At 40.2% G+C, this 20,552-nt stretch overlaps 1 protein-coding gene across 4 annotated transcripts in view; it reads right to left on the bottom strand.

Moving 5' to 3' along the window:
• Window positions 1-20,552, bottom strand: part of TBC1D14 (TBC1 domain family member 14) — a 76,758-nt gene that overhangs the window by 18,028 nt on the left and 38,178 nt on the right. For all 4 annotated transcript variants that reach the window (XM_068943422.1, XM_068943421.1, XM_068943423.1 and 1 more), the window contains 8 exons: window positions 13,972-14,090; window positions 11,220-11,302; window positions 8,967-9,084; window positions 7,324-7,430; window positions 6,303-6,383; window positions 4,789-4,883; window positions 3,676-3,747; window positions 2,187-2,315 (listed from right to left, as the gene is read on the bottom strand). In XM_068943422.1, coding sequence (XP_068799523.1) covers window positions 2,187-2,315; window positions 3,676-3,747; window positions 4,789-4,883; window positions 6,303-6,383; window positions 7,324-7,430; window positions 8,967-9,084; window positions 11,220-11,302; window positions 13,972-14,090 — 804 coding nt within the window. The remainder of the gene's footprint in view (window positions 1-2,186; window positions 2,316-3,675; window positions 3,748-4,788; window positions 4,884-6,302; window positions 6,384-7,323; window positions 7,431-8,966; window positions 9,085-11,219; window positions 11,303-13,971; window positions 14,091-20,552) is intronic.

Here is a 20,552-nt window from a genome sequence, read left to right as displayed (position 1 = left end):
CTAAAAGAGGAATTTTTCAATAGTTAAATACAAAAGGCTTTTTGGCTTTTACCCCCCAGTCCTCTTAATACTATAAGGAGGAAAGTTCAGCCAAGTCCTTGAATGACCCATTATTTTTTAATTACAACACCCTGACTAAAGCAATAAAGAACGGTTGTGATTTCCTCAAAGTACGAGCTTTGTCCGCATGCGTCTCCCCAAAACACCAAGAGCATAAAGGGAGAAGAGTAGTTTGGATGGGAAATCAGTTTTGATTGAAGCCTTTTTAAACAAATGAAACACTTGTTTCCTTTGCTTTTTGCTATGTCCTTACAGGACTTTTTCCTGTTTCATCTGAATGAAGTGACAGGTGGTGGACTATCTTCATAAACAACAGCAAATAAATAAAATAATAATAAAAAAGAGTAGCAGTCAATAAGAGTATAAGACTTAAAAGCCAATCGGATGGGTGTGTGCTACAGAAATAGTCAAAGTTATGTAAAATCTCTGAATTCTGTCAGTTTTAAATACATGAAATCCAGCATCACGTGAGATCTGCAAGAACAAACAAGGAGACAGGTAATGCAACAGGCAGTCCTACTTTCTAAACGATCTATATGTTTGGATACTAATACTACAGTAAGAGAGTTCTACTAAAGCTTTTCAAAACTACTTTAGGGAAGGAGTTTTACACATAACTCTGCTACAATCACATCCATTGAAAGTGATGCAGGCAGCGCTATTAAAAATGCAATAGTAGTTCAGATATTTATCTTGATCAAACCAACATTCAATAAGGCATTTCTTTAGTAGTAATTACATTTGTTCTAGTTTGGTAATACTGTGACCAATAAAAGAAATCAAGAGAAACCGGCATACAGTACTAGCACTTCTGCAACTGTCTTACATTGTTTTTACCTTTGGGATTTATTTATTTATTTATTTATTTATTTAACCTTAAGACAAACCGGTATGTGATTATTAAGCTGTAAAACTGACAAAAAGATCAGGGTACATACACAGCAGATCAGTGTTTTAATCATAAGAAGTTAAAATTTTCTCCCTTTGTCTCACCACTCTGAAATACTAGATACAAAGTTTTCCTCTTGATGAGGGTCATGACTTTGTAATTTCAGAACACGTTCATATTTCTTCACATATGGCCACTTCTACTCTTCGTAAGTACTCATTAATTATGAAACCGTCTTCACAGAAACAGTATTTGTACACTGAATGCTTGAGTATGTCCTCTTTTTCCAGGTCCAGTCACAGAGATGACTGATACTACTTCTAGCAATGCTGTCTGAGCTGTGGTTCTACCCCTTGGCGTTTACAACTGATGAGTTTCAAGGACTGCAACCGGGAATTATATACTGCTTTTCCAGCAGGAAACGTCGATAGGACTCCTAGTGCCCTGCTGTTTAAGCAACACAAGTAATCAGTGCTGATGTCATCTATTCCCCTGCTTTATTTCTCCCATTTGAACTCTCGAGAAACAGTTCCTCTTTTCCTAGTGCCAAAATGTAAGTAAGTGAGAAATAAATACAGAATGCCAGATGTTTTAAGAAAATTACTTTTAAAATAAATTAAAAACATTTCCGGAGATGCCTTATTTTGCTGTGGTGTGCAAGTAGTCCGCTGAGCATGACAACAAGGCATTTCAGAGAATCCAGAGAGAATCAGGCACCCGGCACCCACTGAAAATTGAAAAGGTCTGCTCATCTCATTCCTGCAGGCTCCCTTTAAAACACAGCTGCTACAGTAAGAGATGGGAAAGCTGGTTCCTCCCTTAACAGATTATTTTTTTTAGCAACCTAATAGTTGGGGATAAAAAGTGCCTTCAAATCACTTTTTCTAAGACTATTAAGCTGCTTACAGCTTTCAACTATAGTGCTCAAGCTTAAAAACAACTGCAATAATATTCTTGTAACCATTCGCTGAGCATCATAAAATATTCAGCTGAACAATTTCATTCATCTGCCTGTTCAAAAAGGTTGGTGGGTTCGGTGTTGGGAGTGTCTATCTTTGTCTTTTTGTCTTTTTTTCTTTTCTTTTTCTTTCTTTTTTTTTTTTCTTTTCCTTTCTTTAAGTGTGGTGCTTTAAAATAAATTCTTACCTCTTTCTCAGGCTACTGAGCCCATGACATTTTTTAAACTTTAGGTACACAGATCTGCAATATACAGATTGCAATTTTCTTGCATACTTACAAGGCCATGGTCCACACGGAAAAACGCCATCTGACAGGGTTTATTTAAAAGGTTAGAAAAAGCGATGAAGGCATCTGCAGTATCCAAGTTCAAGATCAATACTGCTGCTATGAATGACATGCCCTGTACCTGAAGAAAGGAGAAGTGTTACCATTCAGCAAGAACTGTATCCTTCCAAGAACGCTGCCTCTTTCTGACTTTGTAATCACTAGTGTTTAATAAAATCACTGGTGCTGCCAAATTTTGTGAGTCTTTCGGAAAGCTAGGATTTTTTAAGTCACATAACCACTCGGCACTGAATGTTCACAATATGGATGCTAGTGATCCGCATGTTAACTCCTTTCAAAGACCCAAATTAAAACTCCCAGGCAAGGCCAAGATAACAGCACTTTCAAATACACAGAATAAAGATTTTTTTTTTTTTTGACGAACAGATTGTTTATAAGTAATCTCTCTTTTCCTAAGGATGGGTCATATACATCCTTGCTTGTGGAAAGCTGGACTGGGGCACTAGAGACAAGGCCTGTTCCTTCCTCTTCCAATCAGTTACCTGGCAGTTATGAACAACTGTAATGACTCCTATGACAAGTAGTAACTTTTTAAGATAATGAAGCTCATTCTTCATTTACCATAAGCCCACTGTATTAGTGCACTTTTCCACAAAGCAGGCAACGGATTCGATGCTGAATCTTGGCAAGGCCTGCTCATTTAAAGCATGCAGAGCTCCCATCACCTAGTCACACGGACTAAGCTGTGACAGTGCTTCCAAGACTATGCTCCACCACAACACAACGGACCCCATGCCACAGTGAAGCACACCGTCTGATCCGCCCTTTTCCAGGTTTCTCGGCAGTCACGCTCAGAAGTTTTTGCCGAGCATCAAGCGCCACTCAGAATAGGAACGGTATTTTTCCACGTTTGCCTTCTCTAAAATAACTGCTCCAGAACAAAGAACAAGGTCCTGTACACATCCCTGCTGTGGTAAAAAGACTGAAAGTACCTGGAACCCACTCAGTCCTTTCATACCACTACTCTGAATGCTCTGAGGGAGCTCGCTTGGACATTGATGGACATTGCTTTAGAGAACGTTGCAGAAGCTCAGAGCGCTAAGGCACAGACATGCAAATCAAAAGGAAGAAGATACTCAATTTAAGAGAACAGTCTTGGTAAGACTACAGTCAAGAACAGCGTGTGCTACAGAGGAGTAATTTAACATCTTCTCTTCAACTCCAATTTTCAAGCAGAACAAAATGTACTTTTGAGACGTCCAAAGTCTTAACCTGTTAAAAAGCTTAAATCTAGCAATAGAACCATTACATATAATTAGATACACCTCTCAAGCATGTACTGGGATAGAAAAAAAAGCATAGATAAAAACCCACAAGTATTCATAAAATCATGTTACACTAGTCTATGAAGGACAGATTAACACAATCCTTCATCCCCCTCTTTATCCCCTCCCTCCCCCAGAAGAAAACTTTTGACTTACATAGCCTACATCAGGTCTGTAACAAGTATAGGCTCCTAAAATACTGTGCAACATGTCATGGTAAGGACCACCCTATAATTAAACAAAAACAAGACAATACATCTGAGCATAACACACACAAAACCCCTTCAATGCTACAGTCAGTATCTGTTGACTTCTGATGAAGGACATGTTGTTTCTCTACAAAGCTTTGAACACCTCCAACTCTTTCAAAAGAAGCTTTAGCTTTAACAGCATGAAACAACCATCCACACCACATTTATTGCAGACACACACAGTTGATGCAACAGATCAGTTTCACACTAAATTCAGATATAAGAGGGAGGTAAGCATAAGAGATTCACTATAGCTTAGCAGCATTTTAACAGTGCCAAGAAAGCAGAACACTAACGAGAATCTACTAGAGCATCTATTAGGCTGGAGGAAAAATTCCATCATGACAAAAACAGTTAAAAAAAAATGCCTTAACACACACACAGCATATCAAGCATCTCTACAGCTAAAACAGAATTTCACATTGTTGACTGTTAACAGGTGCCTTATCTTACAGGGACTACTACAACTGGCTGAGAACTTTCGAAGGGAAAAGGTTTTCACCTAGAAACGTTGATTCATCACAACCTAGACATTTTACAGGCATGCTGAAATCTACGTATAGAAGGACAAAACGTCTGATTAAAACGAGTGCGTCATTAAAGCACAGTAAAGGTATACAAGTTGGTCTCGCATGGAACCAAAGAGAGGCCAGCAACGCCTGCTTGCTTGGGCTGAGCTCTCTTTCACTTCCAGTGTACTTGCAACTCAGCAACATTGATTCATTGGCTTGGAAATATTGCCCTACATCACTTCATCAGACAGAAATCAGCATGAACTAGGCTAGACAAATCAGCACGTGCTGATTTGCCAACAGATTGTCTTCAGCCTCTACCAAATGTCTAGTACCTTGGGGTCTCTATTCTCTAACTGATTTATAGTTTTCCAGAATTTTTAGGAACTTTTTCAAGTTTACCTCCCTCAGATTTGAACTCAACCGGCTGTTCCAACCAAGGGACAGACAAGATAACGTAAACCTAATTTCTCTGAGAAGTTAAGGTAAAAGTTAACATTGCTTACCTGCTGGAAAATACAGAGATTAGGAAACGTTCTTGAGATATCCAGTTTTATTAACTCCAAGCTTGCTTCTCTGTCAGCTGCAGAAAACCCAGCATCTACAAAAGCCAAAGTCGCTGCATTTACTAAAAGGATCAAACACATACTAAAAAAAAATCAAAAAACAAAAGTAAACAGAAAATAAAGTGAGGGTTAGCTTTTGCACCGTTCATTTATTTCCAAGTAAACGCTAGGGAGCACAGTGTACACACAACAACAATTCCCTGAATTCAGCACACAGGCTAAGAAGCAACTAAGTCCTGGCTCACAGCAGTCCTACAGAGCATGTTGCCCCTCAATAGGTTATGCGCTGAGAGGGAAAGAGAAAGGGGCAAAGCAAGGCAGGGCCAAGCACGTCTCGGGTATCCTTCTGACAAATCAGTGGACATGCACAAGCCTGCAAACGAGTGACCCCAACAAGGCTTCTCAGTGGGTCCTGAAGTAGCAGCTTGTGTGGAAAGGCTCTGGTGGGGCGGGGGGGAGGGAGAAGAACTAAACTAAAAGCATGTGATGGATGTTGCCTATCCCTGCTACTGTCAGTTTTCCTTCAAAATATGATCGCATTTACTTTCTCTTTCTATTTTCTGTTACAGATTTCGGTCACTGCAAATACATTCTCCGTAACTAACTGAGATGAATCTCATGCAAAATAAATTTCTAACGCACCAGTTTTCTTTCCAACATTTCTTTCCAATTTTATTTCTATTTTGTCTGTCCTTATTAGTATGGTTAGGAGCTAGAGTTGCCACTAGCAGATGCTTACACCAATCACGTTAAGTATATACACTCTAGAACTAAAGAAAGTGCAAGGGGAAGCTAAAAGTGCACAGAGGTATAACAGAAGTTGTATCTTATTTAAGTTGCAGAGAACAAAGTCCAGGTTTTCCCAGTCAAAACTATTTTGCTTTATTGATAAATGCCAGTATATATGTTCCCCTTTTTCTGCTAAGCATAATTACTTGCCAAAGGCAAATTCAAGCATCTGCATATAGCGTCATACTCTCTGAAAGAGACATCTCTTCTAATCAATTAGAAAATCAGGAACTGCTTAGTCTGCAGCAATAAACTGCTACTGAGGCGCACCACAGAGATGGACTCAAAGCTGCGCTGAGGCACTAAAATGCAATTTACTGCTAAGATTGGAGAGTTTTAATCCCAGAACCAACAGATAGAGCAAAATATCTTAATGTTATAACTTAAACTATAATCCCCAGAACTTTCCTAATTTACCAATCAGCATCGATTTAAGAACTGGACACAGAGATAGTAAAATTAACAAGTGTGGCATACAAGAGACTGCAGTCACTAAGAAGGAGTGCAATTATTTCTTGCTTCCTACAAAGTTTTCTTTTTAATCAGACTTATCTTTACAGGTGAATTTTTCAAAATTGTTAAAAACGTGTTATTTCATTTTAAGAGACAATTTTACAAAATCTCTTATTTTGTAACACAGCAAAAATCACTCATTAGAAGCATACCTTCACATTCTACTTCAGCCCCTGCCGTGCTAAGTGATCGCCATTTCTCTTTGGCACGAGCCAAGCAAATATCATAGAGTTCTGGAAAAAGATATGAAAAACAGAGAAAACCAAGTCTGTAACTTGCACATGCACATGCCCACTGTCAGTTACTGATTACCTTCCATACAAACAATGCTGCTCCAGTCTCTTAAGTATCTCTAAGATACCAGTTGAACTTTAAGTAGCTTATGGTTCTGAAAGCGTTGTTCCACTGAGCTGCAGCTTAAGATGAGGTGAAAAGGAAAGGCAATCTAGGCACAACTCACACAGCATGCTCAAGCATTTATTTTTCCCACGTAACGCTTACGTTCAAACTTATTTTCTGAATGGACAACCGGGATAGGGCTATCAAATTCCATGCAAGAACTACACCTACAGTAACTAAAACAAGCATGGAAAGGCAGTATAATACAGCAGGAGTACAGGCAATCTATTCACTTTCCACTTTGGAATTAGTTACATATCACAGTAGTTTTTCAGGGTTTTATTTTCCTGTAGTCTGAAGTAGCACGCTATTTCTATTTTCACTAGCCCACGCACAAGCAAAAGGACAAATTTTCTCAGGGGTCTTTTAGTCTCTCACAAACTCAATGTCTTGCTTAAAACAAAACAAACAAACAAAAAACAACAACAACATGTACGTACCCATAGGCAGTATAAAATTAACAGCAATTCTAAGTAAAATAAAACTTATTTCTTATCTAAATCGTGTCATTAATTCTGACCGTTTCCATTTAACATCAAAGCGAGATACAAAGATAAAGAATCGTTAATAATACACAGCAGCAGTCCTGGAACAGGATTAAAAGTTTTAAATATTTTTGAACAAAACACATAAAAATACTACAAATGAAATGTGACCAGACACCATGTCCTCCCACTCACACCTCAGGTTCTGATACGCCGTAAGAAATACAAGACTCTTCCCTCACTACTACTTTTTGTAACGTGCTATAGACAAAAATGAAAGTCATCTCACCGTGGGTGATGTTTAACTCGTTGCCAATTGCCAAGCTCCAGACTTTGCCCCTCACGCTTGGTGGAATGCCTTGCCACCATAACTCTCGAACTTTACGGGAACACCACCTGTTCAAAAGAAAAGATGCTCTTAAGAGGAAATATTCTATTGCCAGCTGAATTGCCAGTCTCCCTTCGCACCACAGCTGAAAAGATCTAGATTCATATATCCATTCTTCAGTACTGTTTTGCTTTTAACAGTAAAGCAAAGCTGCTTTCTTTCCAAAGTTCATGGCTTACACGGGAGCACTGCAGTCAGAGCGCCCACAAGCTGCCACCACACACCATCAGCAAGAACCACAGGGGACAGAAATAAACGAGCAAAAGAGAGATCCGTTCCTGTGCCACTGCATAAGCTAGAGACTGCACAGGCTCAATTCTCCAGCTACAATTAAATACTGAAACAAGTTAGAAAAGTCTATCTTCTCCCCTCATTCAACACCCTTCTGCACAAACGAGACATGCAGTTTCCCACTCAGCTTTGCAGCTCTCTCTCTCAAGTGAAACGCATGAAGCTGCAAGTTTAGTAACAATTTTCAGGTGGGAGCATGAAAGACGTTTTAACACAACACAAATCTTGAAATAGCTGAAGGTTGATGTTTATCAACCGGAGGGTCCCAAAAGAAGGAACAAGATAGCACTTGATCACCTATTAAAGTCTGTGGCAGTGACAAAAAACACAGTCATGTATCTAAAAACAGATTATGAACTAAAAATGTGAAATATGGAACACAGGGGGGAACTTCTGAATTTGTAAACTGATATAGGGAAAAAGTGTGCTTATTTTTATAACGATTGTAACAAATGCATGTCCAAATACCAAAAATAGACACGTAGAACTAAAAAAACAGTGTAAACAAATTGTAAGCTATTTCAGTTTCCCAGATAAAAACGTGGACAGAATTGCTGGAGAATACCTCACATATATTCTCAGGGCAATTGAATTCCATCATTAAGCAAAATGCAGTTTTGAATGCTTTGAAGTTTTTTTGTGGTGGTTTTGTTTGGGATTTAGGGGAACCTTTTTGTTTGTTTTAAGATGACTAGCAAAGCCCATGAAAAACTGGACAATAAAGGTAGCTTACTAATTGCCTGTGCTTTGCCTTTGCAGAAAATCTTTTAGAACTTAAGATTTTTTTTAAAAACACCTCTTTCCTTACTTTTCTTTTCCATCACTTGATTATCTCAGCAGGTACACACCACTCTAAAAAGGCTTAATAATACCAGGCATGTACTTCAATCTACATCTGATATTATCACATCAGCAGCTCAGGTAATCAAGGAAAGCTGATTTCTGATAAATGTGTGGTGTTCAAGCATTATGCTTTCTGTTTTTAAGTTTCCTAGCATAGATCACTTCTTGATCTTTAACAGTTTCTGAATATCTTGAACCTCCATTAAGACAAATAAGAAGAATCAGAACTGCATCACTGAGCAGCACAAGCTTTCTTTTTTCTGCAAGGAGGCTAATTTCCTTTATAGCGTCCAAAGTTGACTTTCAATTAAAAGTTTCTCTTTAAAGTAACACTTGCTAACTTTATAACTTGTCTTTAGGATACAGCCTCTGCAGTGTCAATTAACACTAAGTATAACATACTGTCTTACATAGTTTCCCAGTTGGGCAAGATTTCATTGTTCCAAGTTAAAACAGCATTGCCAATGCTGTCTTCCAGTTTGCAGCGTTCTTCCAGTTGTTTCTTTCTCTTCTGGGCTTCTTTAAGTTCTGCAGAAGAACAATGTCCTTTAAGTTGATAAAAATCAGAAACCAAGTACTTCAGAGCTAGCTGTTCATGACTATATAGCCATGTAAAATCACATTATATACACCTACGGTTACAGTGGCCTGTCCAAATTCTAAAACTTTTCCAGTCATTTAAATAATATGCAGCAAGTTCAGCAGTGATGCCAAATGTGAATAAAGAACAAAGTGGAACTATGCGTTAGGCTCATTTTGGATGGGACAGGACAAAAAAGAGGAGTTAATAGTATGTGGCTCCTTTGAGCCTTCAAATTTAACCACAGTAGTGACTTTCAATTAGCGTCTTTCTGACAGCCAATACAGAACAAATCAATGACCTAGCCGAGCAGGTGACAGGCCCTAATAACGCCGCACGCCTTTTTCATGGGCATCTCAAAAATACAGGCCATAACAATTTAAACTTTGCTTGCTGTTTTTACACTTACTTGTCTTTGCAAATCATGATTTAGGCATATTGTCAGGAAATGAAGAGAGTCATGGTTTTGAGGCTAAACTTAGCAGATGGTTAATATAAACATGGCATACACCAAGAATAGGCATACTGGAAGCTTTCAGTTCACTAAAAATAAAATCCTACACTTGTTCATATGGTTAGTTTAAACATTTTTTACATTTCTGCATTACCTTTCTGTATGTCCTCTCACATCCTCAACCACTATTTTTTTCCACAGGCAAATTTGTTAGACATGCTACTATGCAGTTTTACAAACACAGGCGGACGCTCCTTATAGCGGCACAGTGAAAATGAAAGACAAACACACGTAATATGGAACACGCTCCACAATATGGGAAGATAACGACACGGCAAGAAAAATGACTGGAAAGACAGCAGGACCACGAACGAGGTCTTTGAAACGAACACACACAACCTGATGGCTCCGTTTTAAAGCATTACAGAAGCTACATCTGAGCAGAAACATACAGCTGCCTCCTAACATTTGTCAGCTTTGACATCAGCTTTTTGTGAGCCTGCCTAAATGCACGCTTTGCATTTTTCTCTGAACAAAAGAAGCGTTTACACTCACTGCTTTCCTGCCCTCTACGCAATACATCACTCTGCAAAATAGTTCATCTGGAGAGGCTTTAGGGGAAATGGCTTTGTTGGAGTGTTTATCTGGACAGAATGATATACTCCAATACAGTGAAGTCAGAACAAGGACTTGGCTCATTGCCTAACCTGAGCATCATTGCATTTCTCCCAAACCATCCACCCTACAGGCAAAGGAAGAACACAATCTCCTTTGCACTACTGCCTGGTTATATGGATATACTGATATGGCAATCACATGAAAGGGGAGGATAAACTTAACCAGTAGGCATATCATGTTCAAAACCACAATACGATACTTTTACTAAAACACCAACTACAGCAAGCAAGCAAGTCCTCAGTTCATATCACCTTTTCACCACCTTATACGGCTCAGGGGTCTGGGCAGCTGGAAAACATTTATTTCCGGAAGCTCTCGCTGGACACAAAACTTTCACGAGTCCAAATTTCCTATCATTACAATGCCTGTTTTCATTAGAAAATCCAGATGGTCAAGAACATCTGCAGAAGGAATCCACTACTAACTGCCAGCTCCACCTGACGTGCACAGTAGTGTTACTGAGATAGTTCTGTGAACCGTGTCAGATAATAAATGACTAGCAAAACCTTGAGAAAACTGTAAATTTTAAGCGGGAGACAGATTATCATATGAACGTAATTACACACATTTTCCTCCCTGGAATTACAGCCTCAGGAGGTTGTTCCCGAAATAAAACTACCAAATATCCTGCAGTTATCCAAAAAAATTTGGTCTTAACTAATTGGACTGATATCTATTCCAATACACTGGCAAGCTTCTAAACCCACAGACAGATGCCACTCAATTCTTTTAAGAGTCACCAATAAGTAAACAAATAAACGTGCAGGCTTTTTTTTTGTTTGTTTTTAATTAAATTAAACTATCTTTATTCTTCTTTCTTTCTTAGACTGACCCTGTGAGGGGAGGTACAGACCCCTCAAGCAACAGGGCAACAAACTGACAAGTACATTCCAGGTTTAGAAATACCCCTTAACGTTACTTCTCTCCTCTGTAGACAAGAAATTCCATCACCTCTTTTTTTGGCTTGAACCACCATTTCTTCGTACTGTTGTCTATGTTTCTGAGCTTCTTCAGCTGGTTTTGCAGGGAGGTTCCTTAAATTAAAAAAAAAGCAGTTTTTAAAGTTTGGCATGCCCGTCTAAAGAAAATTCTAGATGCTTCTAAAAGAAAAGCATAATACTGCTTCTTGTCAAAATATTTGATCAAAGCGTGGTGCAACAGATTCTTGGAAAGATTTTTTTTTTTGCCAGCGTCAGCAGAAGAGAAGGAAAGAACACTGACCAGCTACGACTACTTTTATACACAGAACATGCTGAGTAATTTCCTTTTGCTTGGTAATTTCAGCATTTTTGTTTTAATGAAACCAACTGAACCCACAGACTAATCTTTATAAATAAATGGAATATAGTGGTACATACCAAGTTGGTAGTTCGATTTAGACTGCTCTCTACAGCTAATTCAAGAGCCTATTTTCTCTTGCTGCACACCCCACAAAGTTACACCCACAACTGTCTTTATTCAGGCAGTAATGAGTCACTATGCCAGCTTCCTTTTCCTCCCTGCGCTCAGAGATCCCATTTCTACTTTAGAGGGCTTAACTCCTGCCTCTCACCTCTCCAGCAACAAGCAGCTCTGGAGTCATCCTCTCTCTTCTTCATTTACCAAGCCCAACACAGCCATTTGTTTTGTGATTTGGGGGTAAAGCCTGGACCGGCCACGTCTCTACCATACAAATGCACATACTCATACATCAGACCACATAAACTCTGCAATTAACGTAATCACTACGCACCTCGCACAACTATATGATTACCAAAACATCAGAACAGGAAGTGACTAAGTACTTTATTCTTCACTGTGCTGTATTTCTAAGACAGTGTATATCTTTTTTTAACCAAAGATATGCAAAGTTTCACTTGCACATTTCTATAAGGCCTCATACATGAGGCAGCTGCTAGCTGTCAACAGAGTCAACATTAACGGTTAGTATGCTTTACTATTTACATAATCATATTATCTGCAAAGCACTGATAGCCCTGTGATATATGCCTACGAATATTTTTAAAAATCAAGACTGTTACAAGAACGAGAAGAACGGATTTTCACATTAATGCAATCTTTAACCACAGACAATAACCTACGAGTTCAGTTTTATTTATGCAAATTAACCAGATCCTTCTTTTTGTAAAATTAGGATCCTCAGAAAGGGTATAAGCTGTGGAAAGTTTGGAATGGAAAAACTAGATGAAATCTTTCAAGTGCTGTTAACTTAAGGTGCACCACTTAAATTTTTTGCGACATCATCATATACTTGAGATGATGTTTAATATCTATTAAGAGTCAACACCTTTTCCAGTTAAAGCTAGAAAGACTGTGGAATATGATTTGAATTTTCCTAGGAAGTTTTACCTACGCCCAACAAGTGAGATGAAATCGCATGGGCAGCCATTTTGAGAACATCTCTCTGCGTTTTTTTTCTGTTAAGTCTTAAATCTTTTTGATAACGGAAGAAATTTCTTAAATCATAAGGAAAAAAAAAAAACCCTGCCCTGCAAATTCAAAGTAAATAATTAAAAAAAAAAAATCTTTTAAAGATATTCATTTAATGACAGCACTGTTCTTCAGAACAGTTTCCTCCGTTAGACAAAAGAAATAATCATTCAATTGTCTAGAATCTTAAAAATATCCAGTTTTCGCTAGGGGGAGTTCCTTAGTCTATCAATATTAGGAAAAAAACCAAAAACTGAATGTTATTCCACAGTGTATCATTAATTCGATCTCTTTGAGCACTGTATATTTCAGAATATCTTACAAAAAAAGAAAATTGTTTTTAATAGATAAGTTTGAAATACAACAAATAAGCTAACGTACATTGTTTCTAGTTGTACACAAACAACTGCTATAACAAATAATCAGTCTTATGTTGCTCTATATATACTAGGAGATCTTGTCACATATTTTTTACCAGTCACAAAAAAGCATCTTAAATGACCCTGCAACTAGATCAGCTTGATGTGAGTGTTCTTCATACAGATTCAGTAGTGAAAACACACACCCACATTATGTCAGCTTCTTATACCAACAACGCACAGCTATATTAAAAGACAGTGTTTTCTGTCCGTGCCTGTAAAACTAGGTACCATTCATAAATTGATGAAACATGACTGAATTTGCAAAATTCAGGAGCAAACCATAGTAAAGCTGCCACTAAATCTTTCTAGGGTTAACCTGTATACGCACGAATCTGCTTGCAGTGACGGGGGAATGAAATAACTAATCAAGCGCTTGACAACCTTCATAAGGTGATGGTGAACTCCCTGCAAAACAATCATGACATTGCTTCGTTATTTAGGGAGGTTTAGACTTTCTCTGTGTAAAGAGCACAGGGGATCCTTGCTTCTCAATCTCTTTAGCATTATGCCAATCTCTTTAGCATTATGCCAGCTTCGTTTTTAAACCTGATTATTATTTCACCTGAGAGAATGCACTGACTCATGCGTGCAAGCTAGATGTACTCACAACTAGAGTTCTGCTCCCCTAATTATCTTTCATACAAAGCCATTGCTTTTATTATAAAAATTAGGTTACTTTTTTGAATAATTTTCTTCATCATCTCGCCTGCATACTCAGTAGTCTGAAAAAAGTATTTTATATTTTAAGTCATCTGTTTAAATAAGTTAGAGTGACCAAATACACACAGTAAGAAAAGGTTTGCTAGCCCAAGTTTAAAGGGACTCTCACTAGGGTACTTCCCAGAACTTACGCTGGTCTGTCCTCTAAAATAAGTGCTGTAGTGGAGAGTGGTTCAAAATCAAGATTCTTCCTCACGTTCTGTTTGGGAGAAAGCGGCCTGTGACCTCGCCCAGTTTTTTCTTCATATTCCTATTCAAGAAAAAGACAGGACAGGTTACATCAATGGAGAACAAGTTCAGATTGTTTCTTGCGTTAACTCTATTTGTAGAAATAGCTAAAATTCCTCTGGCTGGAAGCATGTTTCTTACAAAATACTGCTAAGAACAAGCTTTGAAATAGAAGATACTAGCTGAGGTATAAAATAAGACCCATTTAAAATATTTTTGTTTTGATATATATGGTTTTGTAATTGAAGCCAAAAACTACCGCAGGCCTCTTGTCTTAAAATCTCATCTTAAAGAGTTCTCCTACTCAAGCTATTTGTAGATGCAGTAAAGTTCAAGGAAGGCAAGAAAAGGTTAAATTGTGGTTAGACAGAAACCCCATGTTTCTTAAGACGCCTTGAAGTGTGACAGTCCTGCATCGTGACAGAGTAGGACGTATTATCTTGCATTTGTAGTACAGACACAGACACACCGGAGTAAGTCCAGTAAAGAGCCACCAAGATGACCAGGCACTGGAGCACAGGTCATACGAAGAGAGACTGGGAGAACCTTGCTCAGCAGGAAGAAGAGGGGGCTTCGGAGGGATCTGCAGTAGCTGCAGACAGCAGTAACAGGGAAGGAAAGCCTCAGTCCAAGTCTTCTCTGAGGTGCATGTGTAAAGAACAAGACAACAACAGACACAACCTGCTACAAGGGAAATTTTCCTATCGAAAAAACAAAAATCACTGGAATAAGTTGCTTAAGATATTGTGGCATCTCCAGCCTTGAAAGCATTCAAAGCTCAAGTGCACAGGGTCCCAAGGATCTGATCTAAGCAGATCCTGCTCTGAGAGGGGAGTTGGACCTTCAGAGATCCTTCCACCTTGAATTACTCTATGATTAAGATCTAAATTTGAGAACAAAGCATAACATATACCATACTGTTTTTGTCTTTCCCACGAACATTGTTTTGGAAGAAAACATACAGAACACAACCTAATGGGGTAAAACAACCTATACACAACTCTGATCTACACTAAAGCGTGAAGCACTCGACTAAGTGTTTGGTACTCAAAGTATCAGCTATATACAGACAAAAAACATGGTCAAACCGTCCTTACGGGAATATAAAGTCCACGTTATTGACGTTTTCACGTTCAACTTTATCATGAATTTTGCCACTTCCAAAGAACACCTGCTTTCATGTATTGCTTGTTTATACCACTTCTGTTAAAAAATATATAATACAGTAAAAGCTAAGCATTATAAATGAGCACTATGAAGTGAGCGGTAGATCTGAACCCCTACCACAATCAAAATAGCCTGGATCATCCAGAAATTAAAACAAGATCCCTACTGTTTACAGAAACGCATTTCCCTGCACCTCCAACTTCAAAAACCAACAAAAAAAATAATTATGGGGGGGGGGGGGAGCACAACGACACACTCATGTGTTTTACACTCGTGAATGCAGAGTGTAAAAAAGCAGCACTGTCATGTTACTATGTAGCCCAACTCATTTCCAGTTCAAGCCAGTTATCTGGAACAGAAGCAGCTATGTGAAGCTCTTGGCGCACAGAAGAATCATTTTCCTGGTTTATTAACTGGGCACTGGCTCAGCAATCAATTCTATGATGCCTGCTCCTCTGTGATGGGAAATACTGTCATGAATTTGGAAAGTCAAGCTTACTAATACCAGCTAACACTTACGTTTGATATCAGTTTGAAAACAAGCAAAAGGACTAAGAGAAGCTTGTTTAAACTACTGAATCGTACTCAGCTTTGACTATTGAAAGGAGAAAGCTCGTACTGACAAAACTCTTAATTTAAACGGGGGGAGGAAGCAGCCAAAGAAAATAAGGCAAAGAAATACAGTAAAAAAGATATTGTGATGGACAGCATATTCAGAAAGCTAAGCTGCTATTCTTATATTAGCAACTCTTTGAAAGCTGTTGACAGTGACCAGCGTCAGAGTGGACCACTGAAATACGCTTCAGTTGCACCACTAACTGTGGATTATATCCCTTGTCCTTAGAGGAATGAAGTCAATGGCTCTTCCTCCTCCCAATTTCTTTTAGGAGACTGATCTAGCTATTTTTACAAATTAACACAGTCAAATATTAACCTATATTATTGCTTCCACAGAGAAGGTGAACCTTGTCCCTAAATCTAATGGTTTTACTCCTTTGAGATTTTCTTTTTTTGGGGGGGGGGGGGGGGGGAGGGGGCAAAAAAAAAACAAAAAAAAACCCTGACATCCACAAGAAACTACTAATATTCAGAAATCATATTTTGCTCACCTTAAAGCATCACAAAACTTGATAATAAAATACATGTAAAACACCATAAAGAGCAAAGTTCTCCAGCTCAGCACTAAGCATAGTGTTCTTCCATGAATTTCCTGATTTTAAAAAAGTCTTACTTTGATATATTTCAGAGTTCAGGTGGTTAGTTACAGGGTTGGCAGATTAGGACAGTTATTCAAACCTTTTAAAGTGCAAAAGCTCATCCCGCATTTCAGAGAGCATTCACGGATACATGTTACCCAGCATTACCCTACAGTAAAGAAGCGAGAGCAGCATGCAAAATGGGAGTGGCACATTTGATGAGATGAGAAGTACGAGTCCTTTGTAGTATTTTCACTCATTTCAGTGGTAGCCAAAAAGGAAATAATAATAAAAAAAAAAAAAGGCGGTTGCTGATAGGTCTTATCTACGGGATTGTTTTTGAATTAGTTAAAAAAAGTGGAAAATAAAAGCTCTTGAAGATAATCTTTTACTCCAAGAAGAACAGAATGCAATTTTGAACAAAGCATAACGTATGATGCAGAAGTGAAGCAGACCGAAGCCTCCACAAACTCATATTAAGAATATGTGCTGAGTGAGCAAGTGATAGTATTTACACATATGGGTATACTGCAATAGAACGAACCACAGGATAGCTCATTAAGTTTTTTTTCTTTTTTTCTTTTTTAAACGAGTCTCCAATCTCTTAAAACAACAAATAATTAAGTATCTATTTAAATGTTATATTGCAGTTAGGGATTACTAACCTACTGCGGCTACAAATCAATTCAGGGCGAAATGATCATTTATGATTTAGAATATATCCTTATCACTGAGATGACCTGGGCTCTGTTCCAGGCTTTGCCTTAACCTATTCAGCTGCCAGCCACAATAGCAGAATAGCAGGGTTTGAAGATGCACTTTAATCTACAGTCCACTCTCTTAGAGCTATTTTTAAAAAATAAAAGTTTATTTCTGGGTGGAACCTGACAGCTGTGCAGTAGGGACACAAAATAGCCCAAATTTGTGTGATCCTCCAATCATTCCCTGCAGTTCTTCAAGGAAGATAAGCTAACTTGCGAGGGGATCCCAGACCATCTCTAAGGAGAAACACAGGTAACCCTCCAGAACACAGGGCAAGTGCAAAAAGATCCATTACGCCAACCCGGAGAGGGCTCGGGGGCTTCCCGCACACGCCGAGCCTTCCTGGCCACCGGTAGTACAACATAATTGAGTCGGCAATACACAAATTGTTGTATCAAGGTCATTTGGTTTTTGGTCTGTCTGTTTAAAGGTAACCACCCTCAAATTAAGTCGAACATGAAACATTAATGCTAGATGACGGGGAAACCAAAAAAAAAAAAAAATCAGATTGCTCAACGGTTTTACTCCATCACTAGCAGCTTCTTAAGCGTGCTTTGTATCAGAGCTGAAATTATTCATAGCAAGCACACGCTTAAGTTCTTAGCGTAAGAGCGCTGATGCTGAACATACGCCGGCGGCTGGGTTTCGCCCAGCAGCGCGAGCCGCTCTGTTTCGCCCTGCAAGCGCGCGTTTCACCTTCATCAGCGCCTCGCCGCTGACAGCCGCCACGCCGCACACAAAGAGCCGCGCTCTTCCCGCCGAGCTGATTCTCCATCTTACGGGACGGGCAGCCCAGGGGGAGGAAAAGGCCGCGCTCAGCGCGACGCCCCGCAGCTCGAGACCAGCGCTCCCTCCCTCCCTCCCACGCCCCGCTCACCATGAAAGCTGCGGTGTTCACGGCCGGCGGCCCCGCAGCCCCATGCCCGCCGCCGCGCACCGCGGGCCTCGCTCGCCGCTGCGGCGCCGCCCGGGCCCCGCGGGCCGCCCGCCCGCCCGAGCGCGCCCGGCCTCCGCGGGGCCGCGCCGCCGGCCCGCCTCCCCGGTCAGCTGCAGAGGCGCGGCAGCCAATCGGCGCGCGCCGCGCTCCCGGCTCCCGGCTGCCGCCGCCGCCGGCCGGGGCGCCCTCGGCCCCGCGGCGCCCGCCCGCCCGCCCGCATCCTCCTCACCGCCGAGTTACACCCGCTGCCTCCCGGGCGCAGCGCCCTGAGGGGACGGGGCCGCTTTCCCCTGCCGTTTCCCCCCTGCGGAGGCGAGCACTTGCCCTCCCCGGCCGTGTTCTGCACCTCTGGCAAATTTCCCATTTCTGAAAGGGGGGGGGGGGGGGCGGCTGTCCAAGAAGCCCGCCTGACTCTGTTTCGCTTTTAACTTCGTATTTGTTAAATACGGACAACTGAAAACTTGTACAGCAGCATCAGCTATCCTGCATCTTTGCCCGCCCCTAGAACCGTATATGCCCTTTTACAACCCAATCACGTTTACAACTAAGAAAACTGATCAGACTGCACTAGCCTCTCTCCTCACTGGTTTTCAACTCCCAATTTATCAGGAGATTTCTGACAGTATCGTAATTACCCCGCGTTGCACGCTGCTAGTTTCCATCCCACTTCCCCAAGCCGGGCTGTTCTCTTTGCACGGTGTACGCACGCCCTCCCCACTGAGATGGCCTTCCCAAGCCTGGGAACGGTCCGTTTCGTGAGTGCAGTGCAAGAGCAGTTAACACTCATCAGCCCTTAAATCAGTCCTGAGAAACAGTACAAGTTTTATGCAGAAATACTTCATGCAGCATCATTATCTTTTCCAGTAAAACTCACTATTCTTATCCCCTTCCAACAGCTCTAAAAGGACTAAATCTCCATCTCCTGCAGTTCAAACAGCTTCCAGATTCCATCTCATCGAATGCTTTGCTTAAATCCAGATGAATTAAGTTTACCCTTTTTCCTTTGTCCAAAAATCCCATTATCTTACTCAGGGGAGATGCCCGAGTTGCTGTGGCATCACCTTTGGCAGACCCGCATTTTATCTTACTACCTATTCACCTGCAACCTTTAGCAGTCCTTCTCTCAGCACTGTGCTAAGAATTCCCTATGACCGAGCTCACTGACTAAGGTCTGCCGCTGCCAAGGCTGCACGGCTCATGGCCTTACTAAGGCCATATCCTGAATCACAAAACGAGCAGCAAGGACTGACTTGACGAACCAAAGTCACTTAGGTATTCTACGTCCAAAGGATGCCTTTGCAAAAACTGAGATAACAGCTAGCAATTTTGAGAAAATAAGTTACACCAACTAGTATTTTAACATCCTGCTTTTAACCTAATTCACTAGGAACAGCTCACTACTTTTTTTTCAAAAATGTTTCATTCCTACTACCACCAATTAATTGCGCACGCATCTGCCACCCAAGCATCTAGTAGCAGAGCACTAACAATTGCCTCAATGGTGTGTCAGTGTGGAATGGTGTGGAAAGCACCACAGGCTCAAATGGAAATGTTTTTTTTCATAAACTGCCTGAAGCAATACATTATCACATATATCAAATGACACATGTAAAATTACAGCTATTGACACAGAAAACAAAACTTCAGATCACAAGAGCGAGCAACATTATCTGGACCATAGTATTCCTGTGGTAAACCTTTGTGGTTTCACATACAGAAAACACAACACCACTGCACATCTTTCGGACAAAGCAAATAGCCATTTGTCAATTCACAAGAGGAGGAACTCTCTGTCAACTATGCGTTCTGCAAAACTTTTTGGGAAGAAACTGAAAGCTAGTGAAACTGGAAAATACTTCTGTGGATAAAAAACAAAGCAAGTTACATTCTGTACTTCAAACCAGAGTCACACGTCATATAGACATTTAGTAGTTGTCTCCATTTTTAAGTTGCCTGCAATTGTAAGAGCACTTGAGGCTACTCAAACAAGTTATGCACTAGCTTTAATTACATCATATTTTTTTGCACTGGAATTGCTGCACCATTCAGTACAGAAGACTGGTTCCTGGCAATCCTGGTGTGGTTCCTGACAAGTAAACAGAAAATCGTCATTTCCTGACTTTTGAGTTTGCCCGCAACCTAAATATTGCTTCAGTGCTGCTTCACAGTTTTCTGCTGTGTATCGATTTGCAATCTCTTGTCTTTTATTTATCAGATAAATTTAAGCCGATACACATCCAGCAATTTAACCATCCTCCATGCAGTTCTGCTCTTCCCCACCCTTAATTCTGGCCCCTCACACCACTCTCTTGTGCCACCATAAGTAGTTGCGTGACTGTATGATAAACTGAACTGGGGAAGTGAACCTGCTGAAAACGAGTTTTTCCTTTTGCTGGAAAGGGAAATTGCTAGTTTTAACGCT

Source organism: Struthio camelus, chromosome 4, assembly GCF_040807025.1.
Source record: "Struthio camelus isolate bStrCam1 chromosome 4, bStrCam1.hap1, whole genome shotgun sequence".
Lineage (NCBI taxonomy): Eukaryota > Metazoa > Chordata > Aves > Struthioniformes > Struthionidae > Struthio > Struthio camelus.
The sequence above is the reverse complement of the archived record's forward strand: the minus strand, read 5'-3'. Positions and strand labels throughout refer to the sequence as shown.